Source organism: Hyla sarda, unplaced genomic scaffold (assembly GCF_029499605.1).
Source record: "Hyla sarda isolate aHylSar1 unplaced genomic scaffold, aHylSar1.hap1 scaffold_352, whole genome shotgun sequence".
NCBI lineage: Eukaryota > Metazoa > Chordata > Amphibia > Anura > Hylidae > Hyla > Hyla sarda.
Genome location: NW_026610284.1, coordinates 66,431 through 90,290, shown reverse-complemented (window position 1 = coordinate 90,290; position 23,860 = coordinate 66,431). Strand labels below are relative to the sequence as shown.

Genomic DNA, 23,860 nt, shown 5'->3' with positions numbered 1-23,860 from the left:
GGGATGATTTAATTCGCCATATTGGGCGGTGGGATTTGGTTCGTTTTAGGTCATATATTAGGTTGGATTGAGGATGTACTTGGGTAGGGGGGTGTTTGTTTTTTAATCTGTCATGTGTTTTTTTCTTTCTTTATTTTTCAGATCGTCCCTGCTTAGTCTGGATACTGGGCCATTCTTATGTGCATTGGGGGGCAGTGCGGGCTTCCGTTCGCTCGAATGGTAGGCAACTGGGTTTTTCTAGGGAGGTGGCGGTGATAAGGTGGTTGGGTCAGAGAGGTGTGGAGCAGGGTAGTGCCGGAGTTTACCAAGTTTGTATAACTTTATAGGGCGCCGGATATATTAGTCTTACACGTAGAGGGCAATGATTTGGGAGCTCGTCCATTCAGGGAATTGATTCGGGATGTCAAATTTGACATTCTACGGGTGTGGGCCATGTTTCCGAACATGGTGGTAGTTTGGTCTGATATTGTTCCCCGAAAAAAAGTGGGACTTAGCCCGGTCGGTTGAGCGGATTAAAAAAGCCAGGATAAAGGTGAATCGGGCGTTGGGAAAATTTGTGGCTCGTAACGGGTCGGTGGCTGTGAGATGGTGACGAGGCTGGTGATGGAGGATGGTGACGAGGCTTTTTGGCGGAAGGATGGCGTTCATCTAAATGCAGTTGGTATCGATGTGTGGTGTTTGGCGTTGCAGGAGGGGATTGAGGTGGCTATGAAGGTGAGGAGGGATGAAAATTCCTAAGGTGTCAGGAATTTTCATTGTGGCAGGGGGGTCCTCGAAGTTGGTGAGGAAAAAGGTGTGGGAAAACCTAAAAGGGAGGGAACCGAATTGGTTCTGGACTCCTTTGTGGAGGTTTGATCTGGGTGGATGGCGGTTCCAGTGGAGGAAGTCAGTAATGGGAGGCTTAGGCCTCTGGGGGTGGGTCCCCGCGGGGGAGTGTCCTGTCTCTGAGCCAGTGGGGATCGGCTAGAGGCAAAATAAAAGGAGCCCGTGTGGGATCTAAGTAAAAAGGGGAACCGCCATGTGGAATTTTGGGCTTCGAGGACCACCTTGGGAGTTGATTGTATTATTTAATGTTATTTAAGAATATATTAATGTTATGTGTTTGTTATAATAAAACGGCTGCTGTGGCCCATTCATTCCATTCTGTGTCTGTGTTAATTATTGTGGGGGGGGGGGGGTGAGAGGGTACGGACTTGGCAATACCTCTGTCATGTCTGTTCTTTGTCCTTGCACCATCCACTTTAGATCACAAAGTTGGTGCTGGTTCTGTACAAAATGCCTGGCAACACTCGTTTCCCAATATTCATTTTCTTGTGTACTCTTTTTTTGCCATGTTCCTAATTGGACTTTTATGCTCGTTAATGCGCAAGACTGAGGTCTATATATTGTGGTGGGGGGGGGGGTCATTCACGTCAGGCTTGAGAAAGGGAGTGATCCTGATATGTCGCCTATCAAGCTCACCGGCTGGTGAGCCTCTTACTCTGGTTCAGAAGAAAGCAAGGTCCACAGCACTAATGGACATGTCTATATGGAGCTCCGGCTGGAGCTGAAGAGGTCTGTTGTAATGCTGTGACCGTGTATCGGCAAGTATGCACCGGGTGATTTTGCATTGTGTTCGAGTTCACTATTCCTGTATGAGAAAAATATCTTCGCCGCGTCCCCGTGGTGTCCCCGACGCTCTGGCAAGGCCTCTGCTTCCCCGGCATCCGCGCTCTCCATCATCGCCATCACGTCGCTACGCACGCCGCTCTTATTGGATGACGGGGCGGCGTGCGCAGCGACATGATGATGACGATGGAGAGCGCCGACGATGCAGGGGATCCCGAAGAGGACGCGCCAGAGCCCCGAGGACAGGTAAGTGATCGTCAGTGGACCACATGGGGCACCGTAAACTGCTATCCGGGGCAGCTGAAGCAGTCTGCGCTGCCGGAAAGCCGTTTATGCGATGGCCCCGACATACAAAAGCATCGTATGTTGATGCTGCCTCTGAGAGGCCATCGCATGTTGAAATTATCGTATGTCGGGGCCATCGTAGGTCGGGGGGTCACTGTACAGCAAAAAGCACAGACAAAACTGCTGATACCTTTGCTTTCTCTGACGGTGATCGGAACAGTATCTTATTAGCTGCTGAAGCAGCAGGCTTAAATTTGCAGAATGTTTCCAGTGATGTGGAAATTAATTATGCAAAAAAAACTTAATTATTTGATGAAAAAAGAAACAAGTTTGAAATGACTTGCATCTACCTTAACGGGGTAAAGAATTCCAAGGGGGTTGAGGAGTCCAGTCCTCCCGGTTCTGTTACCAGATGATACAGTATACCAGCAAAAATGGTTGGCTTTATACAACAGGCGCTCGTTGGATTTGATGTATTTAACTGTGCAACATTTACAAACATCTATTAAAGGAGTACTCCGGCGGGCACTTTTCTCATTTTATCCCGTCCGGGCTGCAAAATAAAAGAAAACAAACTTTCTCTTACCTGCCAACGAGCCCCCGGAGCTCCGGTACACTCCGGTACAGGTGTTCGGTCCCCGGGCTGTATTCTTCTTATTTCCTGTTAGCCCGGGACGTCACACGGAGCTTCAGCCTATCACTGGCCGCAGTGATGTCCCGCCTCGGCCGGTGATAGGCTGAAGCTCCATGTGACGTGCCGGGCTAACAGGAAGTAAGAAGAATACAGCCCGGGGACCGAACACCTGTACCGGAGTGTACCGGAGCTCCGGGGGCTCGTTGGCAGGTAAGAGAAAGTGCGTTTTCTTTTATTTTGCAGCCTGGACGGGATAAAATGAGAAAAGTGCGCGCCGGAGTACTCCTTTAAAGATATCCAGAAACACTGGAGGAAGATTTTGCAAAACAGGAAAAACCGGAGGAGGTGGAAAAAGTCCATATAGAATGACAAGGTAACGGGGACAGATTAAAGGGGTTCTCCGGTGAAAACTTTTTTTCTTTTAAATCAACTGGTGGCAGAAAGTTAAACATATTTGTAAATTACTTCTATTCAAAAATCTTAATCCTTCCTGTACTTATTAGCTGCTGAATACTACAGAGGAAATTCTTTTCTTCTTGGAATGCTCTCTTATGACATCACGAGCACAATTCTCTCTGCTGACGTTATTATAATAATAATAACGCTTTATTTATTGTTGTCCTTAGTGGGATTTGAACCCAAGTCCCCAGCACTGCAAGGCAGCAGTGCTAACCACTGAGCCACCATGCTGCCCTTAGCATTCATTTGCTCTGCATGGTTGCTATAATGGACCGAGATGTCAGCAGAGAGCACTGTGCTCGTGATGTCATCAGTGTTCCAAAAAGAAAGAAATTTCCTCTGTAACATTCAGCAGCTAATAAGTACTGGAAGGATTAAGATTTTTTAATAGAAGTAATTTACAAATATGTTTAACTTTCTGCCACCAGTTGATTTAAAAGAAAAAAGGTTTTCACCGGAGTACCCCTTTAAGATCTACCATATTGCAAATCAAATTATCTAAGTTTGAACGGGACACCAAAGACTATGCACTAGATCGTGTATACATATGGGCGGATGAGAAAAGACGCACAAGGAGGGTGCAGAAGGGAAAGGTGCAAGATTTTGATACGTTTGAAGGGGCTTCAACTGATAGTGAAAGGGGTGAAAGCTCTAATAGCAACCGGAATATGCATGAATTTTTAGGGGTACGTCCAAAATCCCAAAAGAAAGGAAAAATAAAACTTGGAGAAAGAAACGGAAGGTTTGAACACTCGGACTCAAAACAGACACAGATCAACGAAGGGGGTGAGCTACTACCGGATTTTTCGCCCTATAGGACGCACCGGCATATCAGACGCACCCAATTTTAAAGGTGCAAAATCTAGAAAAAAAAGATTCTGAACCCAACAGTGATCTTCAACCTGTGGACCTCCAGATGTTGCAAAACTACAACTCCCAGCATGCCCGGACAGCCAACGGCTGTCCGGGCATGCTGGGAGTTGTAGTTTTGCAACATCTGGAGGTCCGCAGGTTGAAGACCACTGGATAGGAGGTAATACTCACCTGTCCCCGCCGCTCCGGACCCGTCACCACTCGTCACCGCTGCCCTGGATGTCGCTCCATCACTGTCGCCGCATCCCCGGGGTGTTCCCCGTCGCTCCGGACGTCTTCTTCCCCGGGATCCTCGCTCTCCATCGCCGTCATCACGTCGCCGTATTCACGTCGCTACGCACGCCGCTCCTATTGGATGACGGGACGGCGTGCACGACGATGTGATGACGATAAAGGAGAGCGCCGGCCATGCAGGGGATCCCGGCACGGAGCAGACACCGAGGAGGCAGGTAAGGTCCCTCCCGGTGTCCTGTAAGCTGTTCGGGATGCCACAATTTCACCGCGGTGGTCCCGAACAGCCGGGTTAGTGTCACTTTCGCTTCAGACGCGGCGGTCAGCTTTGATCGCCACGTCTGAATGGTTAATACAGGGCATCACCGCGATAGGTGATGTCCTGTATTAGCTGCGAGTCCCGGCCGTTGATGGCCGCAGGGACCGACCCGATAGGTGTGTATTCGCCATATAAGACGCACCAACTTTCCCCCCCCCCCCCCCCCAGTTTTGGGGAAGAAAAAGTGCGTCTTCTATGGCGAAAAATACGGTAATTAACATATCTGATGTTGAGTTAACTGATACACAGAAGAAAGTGTTGAACTGGGGTTTAGGTTTTGTACCTACAGCTAATACATCCAGTTTTGAATTGATGGTGGACTTTTACAAATTTTGTAGAGCGATAAGATTGAAAATGCATTTTTTCGATATTAATCGTGGTGTTAAATGCACAGAAGGAGAAATACCTGATAAATTGAGGAAACATAGTAATTTTGATCCAAGATGTAATGATGTGTTATTAGAAGGTTTTCAGCAGGTGGTTGTTGATGAAGTTAGTAAAGATTGGGATAATGAAAATTATCAAATTTGAGTAAAAAGGAAAGAGAGGCAGTAAAAGGTTTGCAGGAAGATGATAGGATCATAGTAAAGAAAGCTGATAGAGGTGATGGGATTATAGTGCAGAATAAGGAACTTTATTTATCAGAAGCCCACCGTCAGTTATGTGATGAAGAGGGGTATCATAGATTGAAAACTGACCCCACAGCTCAAATAAAAAAAGAGGTTGGCTTTGTGGTGAGGAACTGTGTGGAAACTGTTAACCCTTGTCACTCGTGACGCCAGGGTGAGGGTTAAAACTCTGTAGTGATGCTGGGCCTATCGCCACCCTTCCCAAGAGCGATAGGTGAGTGTGAAACAAATAGATTGTCCACAGCAGTGCTGAACTTAAAACTTGAGAAATCTTTACTGAAGATTTTCTGTATTTGCAATAACGGTAACAGTCCAGATAACAGAGTCTATTGAAACAGCACAGCAGTGACTGACAGATGCTTAGGACCGGAAAGTTCTCTTTAGCTTTAAAGGTTTGTATTTGCATAGATCCGCCGGATTGAGGGGTTTGATTAGGTCCGGAGATCTTGCTGAGGTATGAACTATCCGTCTCTAGCGTAGGCTTAGGCCGCAAGGCTTAGGCCTAGTAATTTGTCTTGTAAGCTGCGGAGGTCCTACCTTGTCCAGAGTCAGCAACCCAAGAGCAATGATGCTGCTTGCTTGGCAGCGCAGGAACAAGAGAGCATCAATGGCTGCAGCTCCCTTATATGGGCAGGGGCTAAGCCGTTTTGGATTGGTCCAATCAGCTGTCACTCACCGTTACATTGCATTGTGGGTGAACACGTGACATGAGAACCACCAAAGGTCCTTCAGCAAACTATAGAGTTCTGCAACCCGGTCACATGACCCGCAGGTCCTGCGACGCAAACAAGGTAAGAATCTTTAATAGCCATATTTACATGTTTATTTACATACATATTAACTAACTAAGGAGTGGCGAGGGGCTAGCTAAGGTAGAGGACCCCACTGTTCCTAGGGACTCTGACTTTGGGGACCTCACCACAAGGTAGCGTATGAAATACGGTACCGGGACACCACAGTATCATTCTGGATGATGCATTTTTGAATGGTATCATAAATAAAGATGTAAAAGAAGCCCTTACTAATAATGCTCCTAGAGTGCCCGTACTGTATTTGCTGCCGAAAATACATAAGGACTTGAGTCAGCCCCCGGGACGACCGATCGTGTCGGGGGTCGACTCAGTCCTTTATCCACTGGCTGTTTACGTGGACAGCCATCTACAAAAAATTGTAAAGAAATTATCAAATTGTCTGAGAGACACCAATGATTTTTTGGATAGGATACGGGAATGTAAGGAAACTAAAGATATGTGGCTTTGTACTATAGATATAAAAAGCCTGTACACAAATATACCAACAGAGGAAGGAATGCAGGCTATTAAGGAGGAATTGATGAAAGATAGTGATCTGGATAATAGGAAAATTTGTTTTCTTATGGACTTGCTTGAACTGGTGTTAAATAAAAATGATTTTCGTTTTGGAGAAGAGTTCTTTATGCAGCAACAAGGAACTTCGATGGGGTCTCCTGTGGCCCCCAGTGTAGCAAATATCTTTATGTAGAAGTTTGAAAGCTATCACGTTCCAGCAAGTCCACTAAGTAAACATGTTAAAGTTTGGCTCCTTTCTCCTCTCTTTTTTTCTTACTTTTCTTTATTATCTATGTCTTAAGTACTTGTTATGTACCTTGTACTGTGCAAAATTAAAATTTAAAAAAAATTTATAAAAAAAAAAAAAGTTTGGCTCCGATTCGTGGACGATGTGTTTATGTTGTGGTCTGGCACTCGTCCCGAATTGGAGGAATATGTCTGATATCTTAATAACTGTCATCGACTGATCGAGTTTACATGTGAGAGTAGCATGCAGGAAATACACTATCTGGATGTACGGGTTATAAAAAATGATGATAACATTGAGACTTCTTTGTTTTCTAAGGAAACCGATCGTAACAACCTGCTCCATAGAAATAGTGGGCATGCACCACAAGTGTTTAAGGGCGTACCTAAAGGCCAGAGGGTAAGAGCGAAGAGAATTTGCAGAACCCAAGAGGAATTTTAAAAGAATAAAAAGAAGTTGGTTAATAAATTCACACAAAGAGGGTATAATAAAACATCAGATGAAGAAGGATGGAAGGTAGTAAGTGAGATACCAAGAGAAGAACTGAGAGTGAGAAAAGACAATAATAAAAAAGGAAGAAAAATGATGATGTATTTTTTTCTGTTTTTGACGGATATTCAAAGATGGTTAAAAAAAGTCATCTCTAAGTATTGGGGGATGCTTAAAGCAGATCCTAAATACAGTATGTTATTTAAGGAGAAACCTAAGTTTGTTTACAGAAGAGGTAAATCGATAGGTGACATGTTGGTAAGATCGGACATAAAGAAGAAGCGTGTATCAAAAAAAATGTTTTTGAAAGCTAAGAAAAATGGTTCATGTCAAAATTGTAGTGGGATTATAAAAGGTGACACAGTAACTCATCGGATGAAGGGTACAAAAATTCCCATACATGGAGGATTTACTTGTGACACCAAACAAGTTATATATCTTATCGAATGCCCTTGTGGTAGGATATATATATAAATAATAAAGTCCGTATTAATGAGCATAAAAGTCCAATTAGGAACGTGGCAAAAAAGAGTACACAAGAAAAAGAAGAAAAAGAAAATTCTAAATATTGGGAAACGAGTGTTGCCAGGCATTTTGTACAGAACCAGCACCAAGTTTGTGATCTAAAGTGGATGGTATTAGAAGAAATAAATGGAACTCGAAAAATAGAAGTAAAGAATAGGTTATTGAAAAGGGAGGTATTTTGTATTACCAAATTAAATGCTATGACCCCGAATGGTATCAATGAATATTGTAAATTTAAAGGATTTCTGTAAATACTGTTCCGATGTATGATTTTTATGGATTTACTATCTACCACTATATTTATTTTATAATGGTTTTAATTTTTAGACATGAATTCTCGCGAGACTGAGGTCTATATATTGTGGTGGTGGGTTATTCACGTCAGGCTTGAGAAAGGGAGTGATCCTGATATGTTGCCTATCAAGCTCACCGGCTGGTGAGCCTCTTACGCCGGTTCAGAAGAAAGCAAGGTCCACAGCACTAATGGACATGTCTACATGGAGCTCCGGCTGGAGCTGAAGAGGTCTGTTGTAATGCTGTGACCGTGTATCGGTGAGTATGCACCGGGTGATTTTGCATTGTGTTTGAGTCCACTATTCCTGTATGAGAAAAAATATCTTTGTATGAAGAAAAATTGGAAGTAAAGTGTCAAAGTCTTGGAACACATTTTTGTTGTACGAGGTCTATTTACACTGAACCCTAACCAAAACCCATTACCCTAAATGTTCCCTAATAAACTTCCAGACACAAAGTGTTCAATAAAAAAGAAAAATATATTTATTGATCAAACCTCATTATCCAAGACACCAAACAAATAATGAAAATGCATTTATTAAACAAACCCCATTATCACAGTCCCAAAAAATAATAACATTATATTTATTCCGCAAACCCCATCGCGCCGAACAACATCAAATAAAAACACAAATGTCGCTGTTTCCAGTGAAATCACTTTTTCTTCCATTGCTGTAAAATGTCTCTGACCCTTGGTAAGTTGTTCTCCCATAGCTGCAGTCCAATGCATTTCCTCACCCGATCTTCACTTGGCCGATCATTCTGAAGCAATCCTGTCAGGAAGAAATCAAAGAATGGATTAAAGGGGATAAGATGTCTGATCGCGGGGGTCCCGAACTCGCTCTGTGCGTAATGAAGGGCAATACAGGGACCGGAGCATCATGACGTCACGGCCTGACCCCTCAATACAAGTCTATGGGAGGGGGCGTGGCGGTCGCCACGCTCCCTCCCATAGACTTGTATTGAGGAGGTGGACCGTGACGTCACAAGGGGGTGGAGCCATGATGTCCTGACACTCCGATCCCTATATCATTACGCACAGATAGGGGATAAGATGTCTAGGGGCGGACTACCCCTTTAATGCTTTGAAGTGAAGGAGACTATCACCTGTTCCTGCTATGGCCGCCTCCTGAGGTAAACTGTTCTATTAGGGTTATGTTAATCTTACCGATTATATACTGCACTCGCATCCTGTTCTGCAATTTCCTCCACCTGTCATATAAATGTTGCCCATGGACCGCAGACTCCGCAAGGCATATTTTATGAGGGGGAGGGTCCGTCTCCACATTGACCGGATACTTTTCTATGAATTTTTCAAACTCGTCCTTTTTTGATCTTATAACAGGAGAGGTTGTAGGTTTTTCCACTGCTTCAGTTCTGAAATAATAATAATAAATAATAATGATTAAAAAATAATAATAAATAATAATAATGAAATAATAATAATAAATAATAATTAAATAACAATAATAATGAAATAATAATAAATAATAATAATGAAATAATATATAATAATAATGAAATAATAATAATAATAAATAATGATTAAATAATAATAAATAATAATTAAATAATAATAAAAGTAATAATTTAATAATAATAAATAATAATTTAATAATAATAATTTAATAATAATAAATATTAATAATAATTAAACATTTTAATAATAAAAAATAGACAAATATAAGTTTTGTAAAGGTGAAATAATATAAAGATATTACTGTTCATCTACTTACTTGGAGGTGGTTGGATTATCTTTGCTCTCGTGTAGCATCGGCGTCTCTGATGCTTTCACCGTGTCGTCCATAATCTTCTCCCGATAGACACGTTCAGCCGTGTGATTAGATTGTGACAGATATTTTATAAATATATTCCTCTCGTTGATATCTTTGCATTTTGAGAACACAAAGGTTTCGGCATTCCTTCTGACCATTTCACTGGTCACTGATTTCAATCCAAATCTCTAAAACACAGAAAGAAACATTAACATAATATTCAGTTTGTAGATGTTCAGCCGGTAGAACAGAAATCGATCAGCGCTAATATATATATATAAACTTACTTGTAATGAAATCTTGCGATATCTTGTGATACATTGTGAATCTTTTCACCAGAAGAGGAGATAAAAAAGTTCTGTATTTCATTCTTCCCCTGTAGAAATGTCGGTCTGACCCTGTTAATATAGATATCAAACCACTAAAAAGAAAGAAAATTCCAATACGTTAGATTAATAACAGATATAACAGATGAAATAAAGATACATTGAAAGGCAGATAGAGCTCAGATTGTATATTATAGGATATTTACCGTTTCCTCTTCTACAGTCAATACTAGCACAGCTAATGGATTGGCCGCCATTTTATGTTCCTGCACCGGTATGACTACATGAGTTCCACGATGAGGAATTCTTCTTTCCCATTCATCTACCTACCAAATAAACAAAGAGTGAGATTGAAGAGCAAAGATAAACCTATATATTCCATAGAAAGGCCGCAATATAGAGAATAAGGCCACTTACTGTCAGATTCTGCACCACTCCAGGTCGCTGCAGCTTCCTCAAAACCACCAGACACTCCAGATAATTCACAATAGTTACGTTTTCATTCTCACTCAGTTCATCCTCATTTTCTGCCTTATATAAAGCAGATTTGAAAGCGGGTTCTGCAATACGAAGGATGGATTCCAGTTCACTTGGTTTCCGCATATCCTCTGCCGAACATTTATCTCTGTGGAAAGAAGGTAATGAAAATATGATAAATGCAGAATATAAGAAAGTGACGTTTGTGTGAACAATGTTTGAAGTTAATAATATTTATTCATGTTTTTAACACTTACTTCTCTGAGACTGTCGCTGTTGCGCCATTTTCTTCTTCTTTTTGCTCTTCTTCCTCTCCTTGGTTTCGCTCTTGTCGTTCTCTCTCTTCTTTTGTGTCCAAGTCATTGATCATGGCCGGTATTGGTTGTGGTTCAGGGTCTTCAGAACTATAAGACAATGAGATAGAGTTTAATATCACATTAATAGAAACATTTTATATATATATATATATATTAGTTAGGAGAAGCCGTATTAGTCCAGTGATGCAAAATGCTAAATCATCTTTATACCTTTCTACCGTTTTTATTGGAATAACAGAATTTTGTAGAAAATAATATTAGTCCAATAATAAAGTTATTACAAGATTCTGCCCCATCGGATGATTTAGCATTTTGCATTATATATATATTCTGAGAGACACATATCCATTACCTCTTAGGCTGACAAGCCGCCATCTCTGGTTCTGTCTGGGTCCCAATTTCTTTCCTCACACAATCGATATCTTTCTGTCGGATCATAACTTCCTTATCTTCGTGACTTTCACGTTGGCTATTTTCAAGTGGAAAATCAAAATTAATACTTTATAGAAACCAAATGAAAACAAATAAAAATCCATCATATTCTCATAATAGATGATACAATAATACAAACCTTTGCACAGCAGGACTGTTATAAATAAAAAAGCCGCGGTTCTTCAGGAATCCAATCACGTTGCGGATGCATTTTCCGTTACACAACAGTGCAGCAACCTCCTTGTAATTTATAGCAAGTCCCTTTGATGCGATATTGGACAAGTTTCTTTTGGCCTCCGCCAGGGTTTCTTTGATGTCATCATCGCTGCCATGCTTCAGGCACTTTCTACGGAGATGGGTCCCCAAGATGTTGTCTATCTTGAAGCAGATGGGGCAGGTCATTGGGGTTCTGTTCTGCCTGTTCAATACATATATATTATTATTATTATTATTATTAATAAAATGTACATTATTGGGAAAAATAGACATTGTGACATAAGCATTTAAGATGAAATAATAATACATTATAAAAATACTTACACGTTGGATTCCATCTTGAAATGTGATCTTATAATGTCAGATATACTGTAAAATATAAAGTAGAAAATGAACGCAGCTTTAATAAAAGTTATTGGGTTAACAGCAAATAAATGAGACAGTATGAAGAGTATACAGAAAAGAAATAGAGGGAGAAAATGGAGGAAATCCTGCGAGATCCTGTAGGAATAAAACCCTGGAGATGAGATGGGATAAGAGAGTAGATCTTCAGTGAATGTCACACAGCAGTCGCTAAACTGACCTCAGAACTGACCTTTATACAGAAAGCTCCGGAACCTCGTCCAATAGGAACAATGAGGCGTGTGAAGGTGCGCGCATATTCCATGGAGTTTGTGGGGCCGAGGTGTCAGAACCGGCTCCAGTGTCACTAATTACATTAAGTTTGGCAGCAAATGTATCTATTGTTATGGAAATTGTCTGATGCCAAAGATACAAACTCCATGAAATGTCCACATAGTATTACAACCTATATCTTTCTATATAAATACAGACTGCATTGCTTGTATATAAAGGAATAATAAATGCTTCTTATTTTCTACACTATTATTATATGCTTCTTAGTTTTAGGTACCAGAGATTGACAACGATATCTATGAATATATATGAATATACCCCGGAATGTTCCATGCTTGTAGATATGGCAAAGTGCTCTCTATCTCTCACTCTCTCTGTATATGGATATATATATATATATATATATATACATTGGGGGAAGTTAATATATATATACATTGGGGGTTGGTATCTTTCTGTATAAAGGTCAGTTCTGAGGTCAGTTTAGTGACTGCTGTGTGACAGTCTCTGACGCTCTACTCTCTTATCCCATCTCATCTATAAACCATTTTGGGCTTTTTTCATACATATGTTGCTCTTTTCTTTTTGGAGAATTACTTCATTTGAGGATTTAGATTTTTGATATTCTTTCCATTTGTCTTTTGGCTTCTACTTCTACACATTTTATTGTTTTGGTTCCAAAAGTGAAATTTTTATGAAATTCAATTCAAGGAACAATCATGGCGTCTGCATCCAAAATGTAAGTACAAGTATTTGTTATTAGTTTGTGTTTTAGAACTTAGACTAAAGTTGTATATAGAATATGTGTTATTGTATCTTCATTTAGTGTTTGTAGCTTCTGTGTTTTTACAATCTTCATTGCAGTGGGGGGAGGTTTATAGATACAGTAAGTCATTGTGGGGGTAGGTACATTCCATAGCATTGGCATCAGACAATTTACATAACAATACAATACATTACCTACCAAACTTCATTTAATTAACGACACTGGAGCCGGTTTTGACACCTCGGCCCCACAAACTACATGGACTGTACACTTAGTATTACAACCTATATCTTTATATATAAATACAGATTGTATTGCTTGTATATACAGTAATATATGCTTATTTTATACAGTGATATTATATGTATCTTATTTTTATATATAGTTATATATAGTTAGACTAAAGTTGTATATACAATGTGTGTTCTTGTATCTCGCTTTAGCATAGTTTTTGTTGTTACTGTGTTTTTACAATCTCTATTGCAGTGGGGGGAGGTTATAAGATGGACTAAGCCATTGTGGGGTCGGGATGGACACAGAAGTCTTCAGTGTTTTCACATGCGGTGATGCTCATGTTATTGATTATAGATTTTTATTTTATTTAGTTATTTTAATTTTGGGGTAAGGGGGGTGATTAGAATTTTTATATTGTTTTTACCCCATAAAGAACTATGAGAAGCAATAATCATATTGTTTATCTCATAGACTCCAGAGCATTAACATCAGAGTCTATGAGAAATTCCCTCTGCTCCCACAGGGCCACAGGCCGGGGATCCACAGACACTAATCTGCAGCAACAGAAAGAAAGAAATAATCTAAGAATATAACAAAACCTTTTTTTTGTCTTTAATCAGCCATAAGAGAACTGCGATGACTTGTCCTGTCTGCTATAGAACACACAGGAATCTCTCTACATATCTGATAGGAAAGTGTATGAGGCTATAGTGATATGACTACTAGGTGACACCAACATCTATCAAACTAAGAAATGGGCAAAATGGCAAAAAATATATAGAAAAAGTGCAAAAGACAAATGAATGTGAAGTAGAACACCCATCTATGTGAATAGTGACCGTGTGAATATTAAGCAGAACATTAACCTGTATTCAGTGAATGGTTATCTACATGAATGGGAATAAAAATGATGGTAAATTGTATAACGTGTGAATAGTATGTGAGAAAAATGTGATAGTGATAAAGTGAATAGGACATGAGCAATAAATAAATATGTGAAAAATATAAATATATAATAATACAAATATTATGAACACCAATAAATAATTATAGGTGAATAAATAAATAAAAATACTCAAATTCATGATAATGTATATAGTGAAAAATGAATAAAGATTAAATAAATAATGAATAAAAATTGCTCAAATTCATAATATTGTATATAGTAAAAAGTGCATAATACTATAATAATGTGCTGAAAGTATAAATACAAATTTATTGTGCAAAAACATGATAATTATAAACGAATAAAAAAATAAATGAAAATAAATATAGAATATAAAAAAATATGAAGAAAATAATGACATGTTAAAAGATAGTAATATATATATATATATATATATATATATATATATATATAATAGTGTCCAGCTGTACGCCTCCCATGAACTTAGAGATCTGTTTCTATACATGTCATTAATTCCAACAATCGGATAAAACTCTGGAACATAAATATAACAATCAGTAAATAATGTTCACAAATATATATATACATCATCACTACACAGACCCAACATATACCCACCCACCCTGTTATACAAAATAAATGCTAAAACAAATAAAAACATTTGAAGGTGATGAAATCTCCCAATAAAGAACTCTATAAAAACAGGAAAAACTGGAATTTCATTAAGACCCCATGGTGACGGGGTTTCTAAAACATGAATCCACTCCCATTCCTTTTGTCCGAGTGCCTTCATTCTGTCTCCTCCGGTCAATCCCTCTAAAGGTTAATTGTTCCCACTGATAATCATGTACTGTCCTAAAATATCGAGGGACCGGTTTCAGTTTAGCAATTGCTTCTTCATCCATTAATGAAACATTTCTTATGTATACCATCTGAGTATATGCTATATACCATTCATATCTATGCTGCCATCTTGTGGTCAATTTTAAATACCATTGTGAGCTACGGCAGTGCACTGCCATCTAGTGGGCAAACGTTAGGTATTACTATGACTTAATATGGTATAATGACATCAGATTAATCTGCATATTCCATCGTATTTGATATTTCTATATTGTAATTCATAAATTATAAATCTATTTTTACAAATGTGATTGTTGATGTCTTCTTTGTGTAACGATATTCCTAACTACCAAATCTAAAGGAATAATAGAAGTATTTATTGTGTCGGCCTCTGAGGATCTCACTAGTCTATAATTTTTTTTATCCGCGGTCCTCATATTTTTATTTTTGAGAGATAACGTTTATTACTTTATCTTCATCACGTATAAATTATACGACAACTGACTGGTGATCACTAGACCCCACACTTACTGGTGATCACTAGACCCCACACTGACTGGTGATCACTAGACCCCACACTGACTGGTGATCACTAGACCCCACACTGACTGGTGATCACTAGATCCCACACTGACTGGTGATCACTAGACCCCACACTGACTGGTGATCACTAGATCCCACACTGACTGGTGATCACTACACCCCACACTGACTGGTGATCACTAGACCCCACACTGACTGGTGATCACTAGACCCCACACTGACTGGTGATCACTAGACCCCACACTGACTGGTGATCACTAGACCCCACACTTACTGGTGATCACTAGATACCACACTGACTGGAGATCACTAGATCCCACACTGACTGGTGATCACTAGACCCCACACTTACTGGTGATCACAAGATCCCTCACTGACTGGTGGTCACTAGACCCCACACTGACTGGTGATCACTAGATCCCACACAGACTGGTGGTCACTAGACCCCACACTGACTGGTGATCACTGGACCCCACACTGACTGGTGATCACTAGATCCCACACAGACTGGTGTTCACTAGATCCCTCTCTGGTGATCACTAGATCCCTCTCTGACTGGTGATCACTAGACCCCATACTGACTAGTGATCTCTAGATCCCACACTGACTGGTGATCACTAGAACCCACACTGACTGGTGATCACTAGATCCCTCTCGGACTGGTGATCACTAGACCCCATACTGACTAGTGATCTCTAGATCCCACACTGATTGGTGATCACTAGACCCCACACTGACTGGTGATCACTAGATCCCACACTGACTGGTATTCACTAGACCCCCCCCCGCTAACTGGTGATCACTAGATCCCTCTCTGACTGGTGATCACTAGACCCCACACTGACTGGTGATCACTAGACACCACACTGACTGGTGATCACTAGACACCACACTGACTGGTGATCACTAGACCCCACACTGACTGGTGATCACTAGATCCCACACTGACTGGTGATCACTAGATCCCACATAGACTGGTGATCACAAGATCCCTCACTGACTGGTGATCACTAGACCCCAAACTGACTGGTGATCACTAGATCCCACACAAACTGGTGATCACTAGACACCACACTGACTGGTGATCACTAGATCCCCCACTGACTGGTGGTCACTAGACCCCACACTGACTGGTGATCACTAGATCACTCTCTGACTGGTGATCCCTAGACCCCATACTGACTAGTGATCACTAGATCCCTCACTGACTGGTGGTCACTAGACCCCACACTGACTGGTGATCACTAGATCCCTCTCTGACTGGTGATCACTAGACCCCATACTGACTAGTTATCTCTAGATTCCACACTGACAGGTGATCACTAGATACCACACAGACTGGTGATCACTAGACCCCACACTGACTGGTGATCACTAGACCCCACACTGACTGGTGATCACTAGACCCCACACTGACTGGTGATCACTAGACCCCAAACTGACTGGTGATCACAAGATCCCTCACTGACTGGTGATCACTAGACACCACACTGACTGGAGATCACTAGATCCTACACAGACTGGTGATCACTAGACACCACACTGACTGGTGATCACTAGATCCCACACAGACTGGTGGTCACTAGACCCCATACTGACTAGTGATCTCTAGATCCCACACTGGTGATCACTAGACCCCACACTGACTGGTGATCACTAGATCCCACTCTGACTTGTGATCACTAGACCCCCCGCTGACTGGTGATCACTAGATCCCTTTCTGACTGGTGATCACTAGATCCCTCTCTAACTGGTGATCACTAGACACCACACTGACTGGTGATCACTAGACACCACACTGACTGGTGATCATTAGATCCCCCACTGACTGGTGATCCCTAGACCCCATACTGACTAGTGATCACTAGATCCCTCATTGACTGGTGGTCACTAGACCCCACACTGACTGGTGATCACTAGATCCCTCTCTGACTGGTGATCACTAGACCCCATACTGACTAGTTATCTCTAGATCCCACACTGACAGGTGATCACTAGATACCACACTGACTGGTGATCACTAGACCCCACACTGACTGGTGATCACTAGACCCCACACTGACTGGTGATCACTAGACCCCACACTGACTGGTGATCACTAGACCCCAAACTTACTGGTGATCACAAGATCCCTCACTGACTGGTGATCACTAGACACCACACTGACTGGAGATCACTAGATCCTACACAGACTGGTGATCACTAGACACCACACTGACTGGTGATCACTAGATCCCACACAGACTGGTGGTCACTAGACCCCATACTGACTAGTGATCTCTAGATCCCACACTGACTGGTGATCACTAGACCCCACACTGACTGGTGATCACTAGATCCCACTCTGACTTGTGATCACTAGACCCCCCACTGACTGGTGATCACTAGACCCCACACTGACTTGTGATCACTAGACCCCCCGCTGACTGGTGATCACTAGATCCCTTTCTGACTGGTGATCACTAGATCCCTCTCTAACTGGTGATCACTAGACACCACACTGACTGGTGATCACTAGACACCACACTGACTGGTGATCACTAGATCCCCCACTGACTGGTGATCCCTAGACCCCATACTGACTAGTGATCACTAGATCCCTCATTGACTGGTGGTCACTAGACCCCACACTGACTGGTGATCACTAGATCCCTCTCTGACTGGTGATCACTAGACCCCATACTGACTAGTTATCTCTAGATCCCACACTGACAGGTGATCACTAGATACCACACTGACTGGTGATCACTAGACCCCACACTGACTGGTGATCACTAGACCCCACACTGACTGGTGATCACTAGACCCCACACTGACTGGTGATCACTAGACCCCAAACTTACTGGTGATCACAGGATCCTTCACTGACTGGTGATCACTAGACACCACACTGACTGGAGATCACTAGATCCTACACAGACTGGTGATCACTAGACACCACACTGACTGGTGATCACTAGATCCCACACAGACTGGTGGTCACTAGACCCCATACTGACTAGTGATCTCTAGATCCCACACTGACTGGTGATCACTAGACCCCAAACTGACTGGTGATCACTAGATCCCACTCTGACTTGTGATCACTAGACCCCCCACTGACTGGTGATCACTAGATCCCTTTCTGACTGGTGATCACTAGATCCCTCTCTAACTGGTGATCACTAGACACCACACTGACTGGTGATCACTAGACCCCACACTGACTGGTGATCACTAGACACCACACTAACTGGTGATCACTGGACCCCACACTGACTGGTGATCACTAGATCCCTCACTGACTGGTGATCACTAGATCCCACATAGACTGGTGATCACAAGATCCCTCACTGACTGGTGATCACTGGACCCCACACTGACTGGTGATCACTAGACCCCACAATGACTGGTGATCACTAGACCCCAAACTGACTGGTGATCACAAGATCCCTCACTGACTGGTGATCACTAGACACCACACTGACTGGAGATCACTAGATCCCACACTGACTGGTGATCACTAGACCCCACACTGACTGGTAATCACTAGATCCCACACTGACTGGTGATCACTAGACCCCACACTGACTGGTGATCACTAGATCCCTCTCTGACTGGTGATCACTCGACCCCATACTGACTAGTGATCTCTAGATCCCACACTGACTGGTGATCACTAGACCCCACAGTGACTGGTGATCTCTAGATCCCACACTGACTGGTGATCACTTGACCCCATACTTATTGGTGATCACTAGATACCACACTGACTCGTGATCACAAGACTTTACACTGACTGGTGATCACTAGATACCACACTGACTCGTGATCACAAGACCTCACACTGACTGGTGATCACCAGATCCCACATTGACTCTAAGGTGGTCTCACTAACTTGTATTAGGTTAGATTTTATGCTCCTTCACATACAGGGCCACCCCCCCCCCCTTTTCTTGCCTTCTCTGTCTTTTCTATATAAAGAGTACCCTGTTATTAATATATCCAAGTCAATACTCTCATTGTATCATGTCTTGGTAACAGCCACTAAATCTACATTCTCTGATGCCGTTATTGAGCCAAGTTGATTGATCTTATTCCCTAATCTGCGAGCATTAGTAGACAAGACTCTGAACTTATATTTTTATTACCTATGTGCCACTTGCATGTACTGGCATTGTTTTTGTTTGGGGGGAGGCAATTGGACTGCTGGATTATCACTTTATTGCCCCCCCCCCCTTCCTTAGCAAATGCTTTGAACTGTTCACTGAGGACATTTGTCCCCTTAAAGAAGAGATGCAAACCATCTTTCTTGTAAGTTCTTTTCTATTCCAACTAGAGCTATCATGAGACACAAAGCCAAACCTTTAGTTATGACACCATTCACCGAGCCATAAGATGAATTCCCTAAAGCACATCTGCATATCATTCTAAAGGTTATGCACAGGAAGACCAGCAGAGAATGCAACAGTGGATGCAACCTTCCATATATCATTACCAAGTGTGTGATCATTTGTCTCTAGATCAGTGGTCTCAAACTGTTTCCCTCCAGCTGTTGCAAAACCTCAACTCCCAGCATGGCTGTCTGGGTTTGCTGGTAGTTGAGATTTTGAAACAGCTGGAGGGCCACAGTTTGAGACCACTATCCTAGATGGACCAAAATATCCACTTCCCCTTCCTGCTTTGCTTTCTTAACAACATTAAGAATATGTCTCCTATCTCTGCCAGCAGAGTATTGTATGGAGCCAAAGCCAGAAATTGATTCAAGAAGATCGGGAATTCTAGAGGAAGGACTTATACTTCTTCTTCCTGCTGGATCCACTTCTGGAATTGACTCTAAATACTCCATGTTAAACTGCTCCAAAAGCTGCATTAATACTGTCTGTTGTTACGCCGAGCGCTCCGGGTCCCCGCTCCTCCCCGGAGCGCTCGCTACACTCCTCTCACTGCAGCGCTCCGGTCGGTTCCACGGACCCGGGGCGCTGCGATACCGCCTCTGGCCGGGATGCGATTCGCGATGCGGGTAGCGCCCGCTCGCGATGCGCACCCCGGCTCCCGTACCTGACTCGCTCTCCGTCAGTCCTGTCCCGGCGCGCGCGGCCCCGCTCCCTAGGGCGCGCGCGCGCCGGGTCTTTGCGATTTAAAGGGCCACTGCGCCGCTGATTGGCGCAGTGGTTCCAATTAGTGTTTACACCTGTGCACTTCCCTATATCACCTCACTTCCCCTTCACTCCCTCGCCGGATCTTGTTGCCTTAGTGCCAGTGAAAGCGTTTCCTTGTGTGTTCCTAGCCTGTGTTCCAGACCTCCTGCCGTTGCCCCTGACTACGATCCTTGCTGCCTGCCCCGACCTTCTGCTACGTCCGACCTTGCTTCTGTCTACTCCCTTGTACCGCGCCTATCTTCAGCAGCCAGAGAGGTTGAGCCGTTGCTAGGGGATACGACCTGGTCACTACCGCCGCAGCAAGACCATCCCGCTTTGCGGCGGGCTCTGGTGAAAACCAGTAGTGACTTAGAACCGATCCTCTAGCACGGTCCACGCCAATCCCTCTCTGGCACAGAGGATCCACTACCTGCCAGCCGGCATCGTGACAGTAGATCCGGCCATGGATCCCGCTGAAGTTCCTCTGCCAGTTGTCGCTGACCTCACCACGGTGGTCGCCCAGCAGTCACAACAGATAGCGCAACAAGGCCAACAGCTGTCTCAACTGACTGTTATGCTACAACAGTTACTACCACAGCTCCAGCAATCATCTCCTCCGCCAGCTCCTGTACCTCCTCCGCAGCGAGTGGCCGCTTCTGGACTACGACTATCCTTGCCGGATAAATTTGATGGGGACTCTAAGTTTTGCCGTGGCTTCCTTTCCCAATGTTCATTACACTTGGAGATGATGTCGGACCAGTTCCCCACTGAAAGGTCTAAGGTGGCTTTCGTAGTCAGCCTGCTGTCTGGAAAAGCCCTGGCTTGGGCCACGCCGCTCTGGGACCGCAATGACCCCGTCACTGCCTCTGTACACTCCTTCTTCTCGGAAATTCGAAGTGTCTTTGAGGAACCTGCCCGAGCCTCTTCTGCTGAGACTGCCCTGTTGAACCTGGTCCAGGGTAATTCTTCCGTTGGCGAGTATGCCGTACAATTCCGTACACTTGCTTCTGAATTATCCTGGAACAATGAGGCCCTCTGCGCGACCTTTAAAAAAGGCCTATCCAGCAACATTAAAGATGTTCTGGCCGCACGAGAAATGCCTGCTAATCTTCATGAACTTATTCACCTAGCCACTCGCATTGACATGCGTTTTTCCGAAAGGCGTCAGGAGCTCCGCCAAGATATGGACTCTGTTCGCACGAGGCGTTTCTTCTCCTCGGCTCCTCTCTCCTCTGGTTCCCTGCAATCTGTTCCTGTGCCTCCCGCCGTGGAGGCTATGCAGGTCGACCGGTCTCGCCTGACATCTCAAGAGAGGACACGACGCCGCATGGAGAACCTCTGCCTGTACTGTGCTAGTACCGAACACTTCCTGAGGGATTGTCCTATCCGCCCTCCCCGCCTGGAAAAACGTACGCTGACTCCGCACAAAGGTGAGACAATCCTTGATGTCTACTCTGCTTCTCCACGTCTTACTGTGCCTGTGCGGATGTCTGCCTCTGCCTTCTCCTTCTCTTCTGTGGCCTTATTGGACTCTGGATCTGCAGGAAACTTTATTTTGGCCTCTCTCGTCAACAGGTTCAACATCCCAGTGACCAGTCTCACCAGACCCCTTTACATCAATTGTATAAACAATGAAAGGTTGGACTGTTCCATACGTTTCCGCACGGAGCCCCTTCTAATGAGCATCGGATCTCATCAAGAGAGGATTGAACTTTTGGTCCTCCCCAATTGCTCCTCGGAAATTCTCCTTGGACTTCCCTGGCTTCAACTTCATTCCCCAACCCTGGATTGGTCCACTGGGGAGATCAAGAGTTGGGGGCCCTCTTGTTCCAAGGACTGTCTAAAACCGGTTCCCAGTAACCCTTGCCGTGACTCTGTGCTTCCTCCAGTAACCGGTCTCCCTAAGGCCTATATGGACTTCGCGGATGTTTTCTGCAAAAAACAAGCGGAGACTCTACCTCCTCACAGGCCTTATGATTGTCCTATCGACCTCCTCCCGGGCACTACTCCACCCCGGGGCAGAATTTATCCTCTCTCTGCCCCAGAGACTCTTGCCATGTCTGAATACGTCCAGGAGAATCTAAAAAAGGGCTTTATCCGTAAATCCTCCTCTCCTGCCGGAGCCGGATTTTTCTTTGTGTCCAAAAAAGATGGCTCTCTACGTCCTTGCATTGACTACCGCGGACTTAATAAAATCACGGTTAAGAACCGCTACCCCTTACCCCTCATCTCTGAACTCTTTGATCGCCTCCAAGGTGCCCACATCTTTACTAAATTGGACTTAAGAGGCGCCTATAACCTCATCCGCATCAGAGAGGGGGATGAGTGGAAAACAGCATTTAACACCAGAGATGGACACTTTGAGTATCTGGTCATGCCCTTTGGCCTGTGCAACGCCCCTGCTGTCTTCCAAGACTTTGTTAATGAAATTTTTCGTGATCTGTTATACTCCTGTGTTGTTGTATATCTTGATGATATCCTAATTTTTTCGGCCAATCTAGAAGAACACCGCCAGCATGTCCGTATGGTTCTTCAGAGACTTCGTGACAATCAACTCTATGCTAAAATTGAGAAATGTCTGTTTGAATGCCAATCTCTTCCTTTTCTAGGATACTTGGTCTCTGGCCAGGGACTACAAATGGACCCAGATAAACTTTCTGCCGTCTTAGATTGGCCACGCCCCTCCGGACTCCGTGCCATCCAACGTTTTTTGGGGTTCGCCAATTATTACAGGCAATTTATTCCACATTTTTCTACCATTGTGGCTCCTATTGTGGCTTTAACCAAAAAAAATGCCGATCCCAAGTCTTGGCCTCCTCAAGCGGAAGACGCCTTTAAACGACTCAAGTCTGCCTTCTCTTCGGCTCCCGTGCTCTCCAGACCTGACCCATCTAAACCCTTCCTATTGGAGGTTGATGCCTCCTCAGTGGGAGCTGGAGCTGTCCTTCTACAAAAAAACTCTTCCGGGCATGCTGTTACTTGTGGTTTTTTTTCTAGGACCTTCTCTCCGGCGGAGAGGAACTACTCCATCGGGGATCAAGAGCTTCTAGCCATTAAATTAGCACTTGAGGAATGGAGACATCTGCTGGAGGGATCAAGATTCCCAGTTATTATTTACACCGATCACAAGAACCTCTCCTACCTCCAGTCTGCCCAACGGCTGAATCCTCGTCAGGCCAGGTGGTCTCTGTTCTTTGCCCGATTTAATTTTGAAATTCACTTTCGGCCTGCTGATAAGAACATTAGGGCCGATGCTCTCTCTCGTTCCTCGGATGCTTCTGAAATTGAACTCTCTCCGCAACACATCATTCCTCCTGACTGCCTGATTTCCACTTCTCTAGCCTCCATCAGGCAAACTCCTCCAGGAA

At 43.4% G+C, this 23,860-nt stretch overlaps 1 protein-coding gene across 1 annotated transcript; it reads right to left on the bottom strand.

Moving 5' to 3' along the window:
• Positions 1-8,459: 8,459 nt before the first annotated feature.
• Positions 8,460-11,437, bottom strand: LOC130331568 (uncharacterized). Its single transcript, XM_056553698.1, has 9 exons — positions 11,367-11,437; positions 11,148-11,264; positions 10,736-10,882; positions 10,419-10,626; positions 10,208-10,327; positions 9,963-10,096; positions 9,637-9,861; positions 9,069-9,277; positions 8,460-8,673 (listed from the first exon to the last, which is right to left on the bottom strand). The coding sequence occupies exons 2-9, from the start codon at positions 11,231-11,233 to the stop codon at positions 8,555-8,557; spliced, it is 1,248 nt and encodes a 415-aa protein (XP_056409673.1). The 5' UTR covers positions 11,234-11,264; positions 11,367-11,437; the 3' UTR covers positions 8,460-8,554.
• Between the last annotated feature and the right edge of the window lie 12,423 nt (positions 11,438-23,860).

Coding starts and splice junctions, on each gene's coding strand:
- LOC130331568 (XM_056553698.1), bottom strand. CDS start 11,233: ATGATCCGACAGAAAGATATCGATTGTGTGAGGAAAGAAATTGGGACC. Junction 10,328..10,418: donor GAGTGGTGCAGAATCTGACA/GTAAGTGGCCTT, acceptor TTTATTTGGTAG/GTAGATGAATGGGAAAGAAG. Junction 9,278..9,636: donor GATAATCCAACCACCTCCAA/GTAAGTAGATGA, acceptor TTATTATTTCAG/AACTGAAGCAGTGGAAAAAC.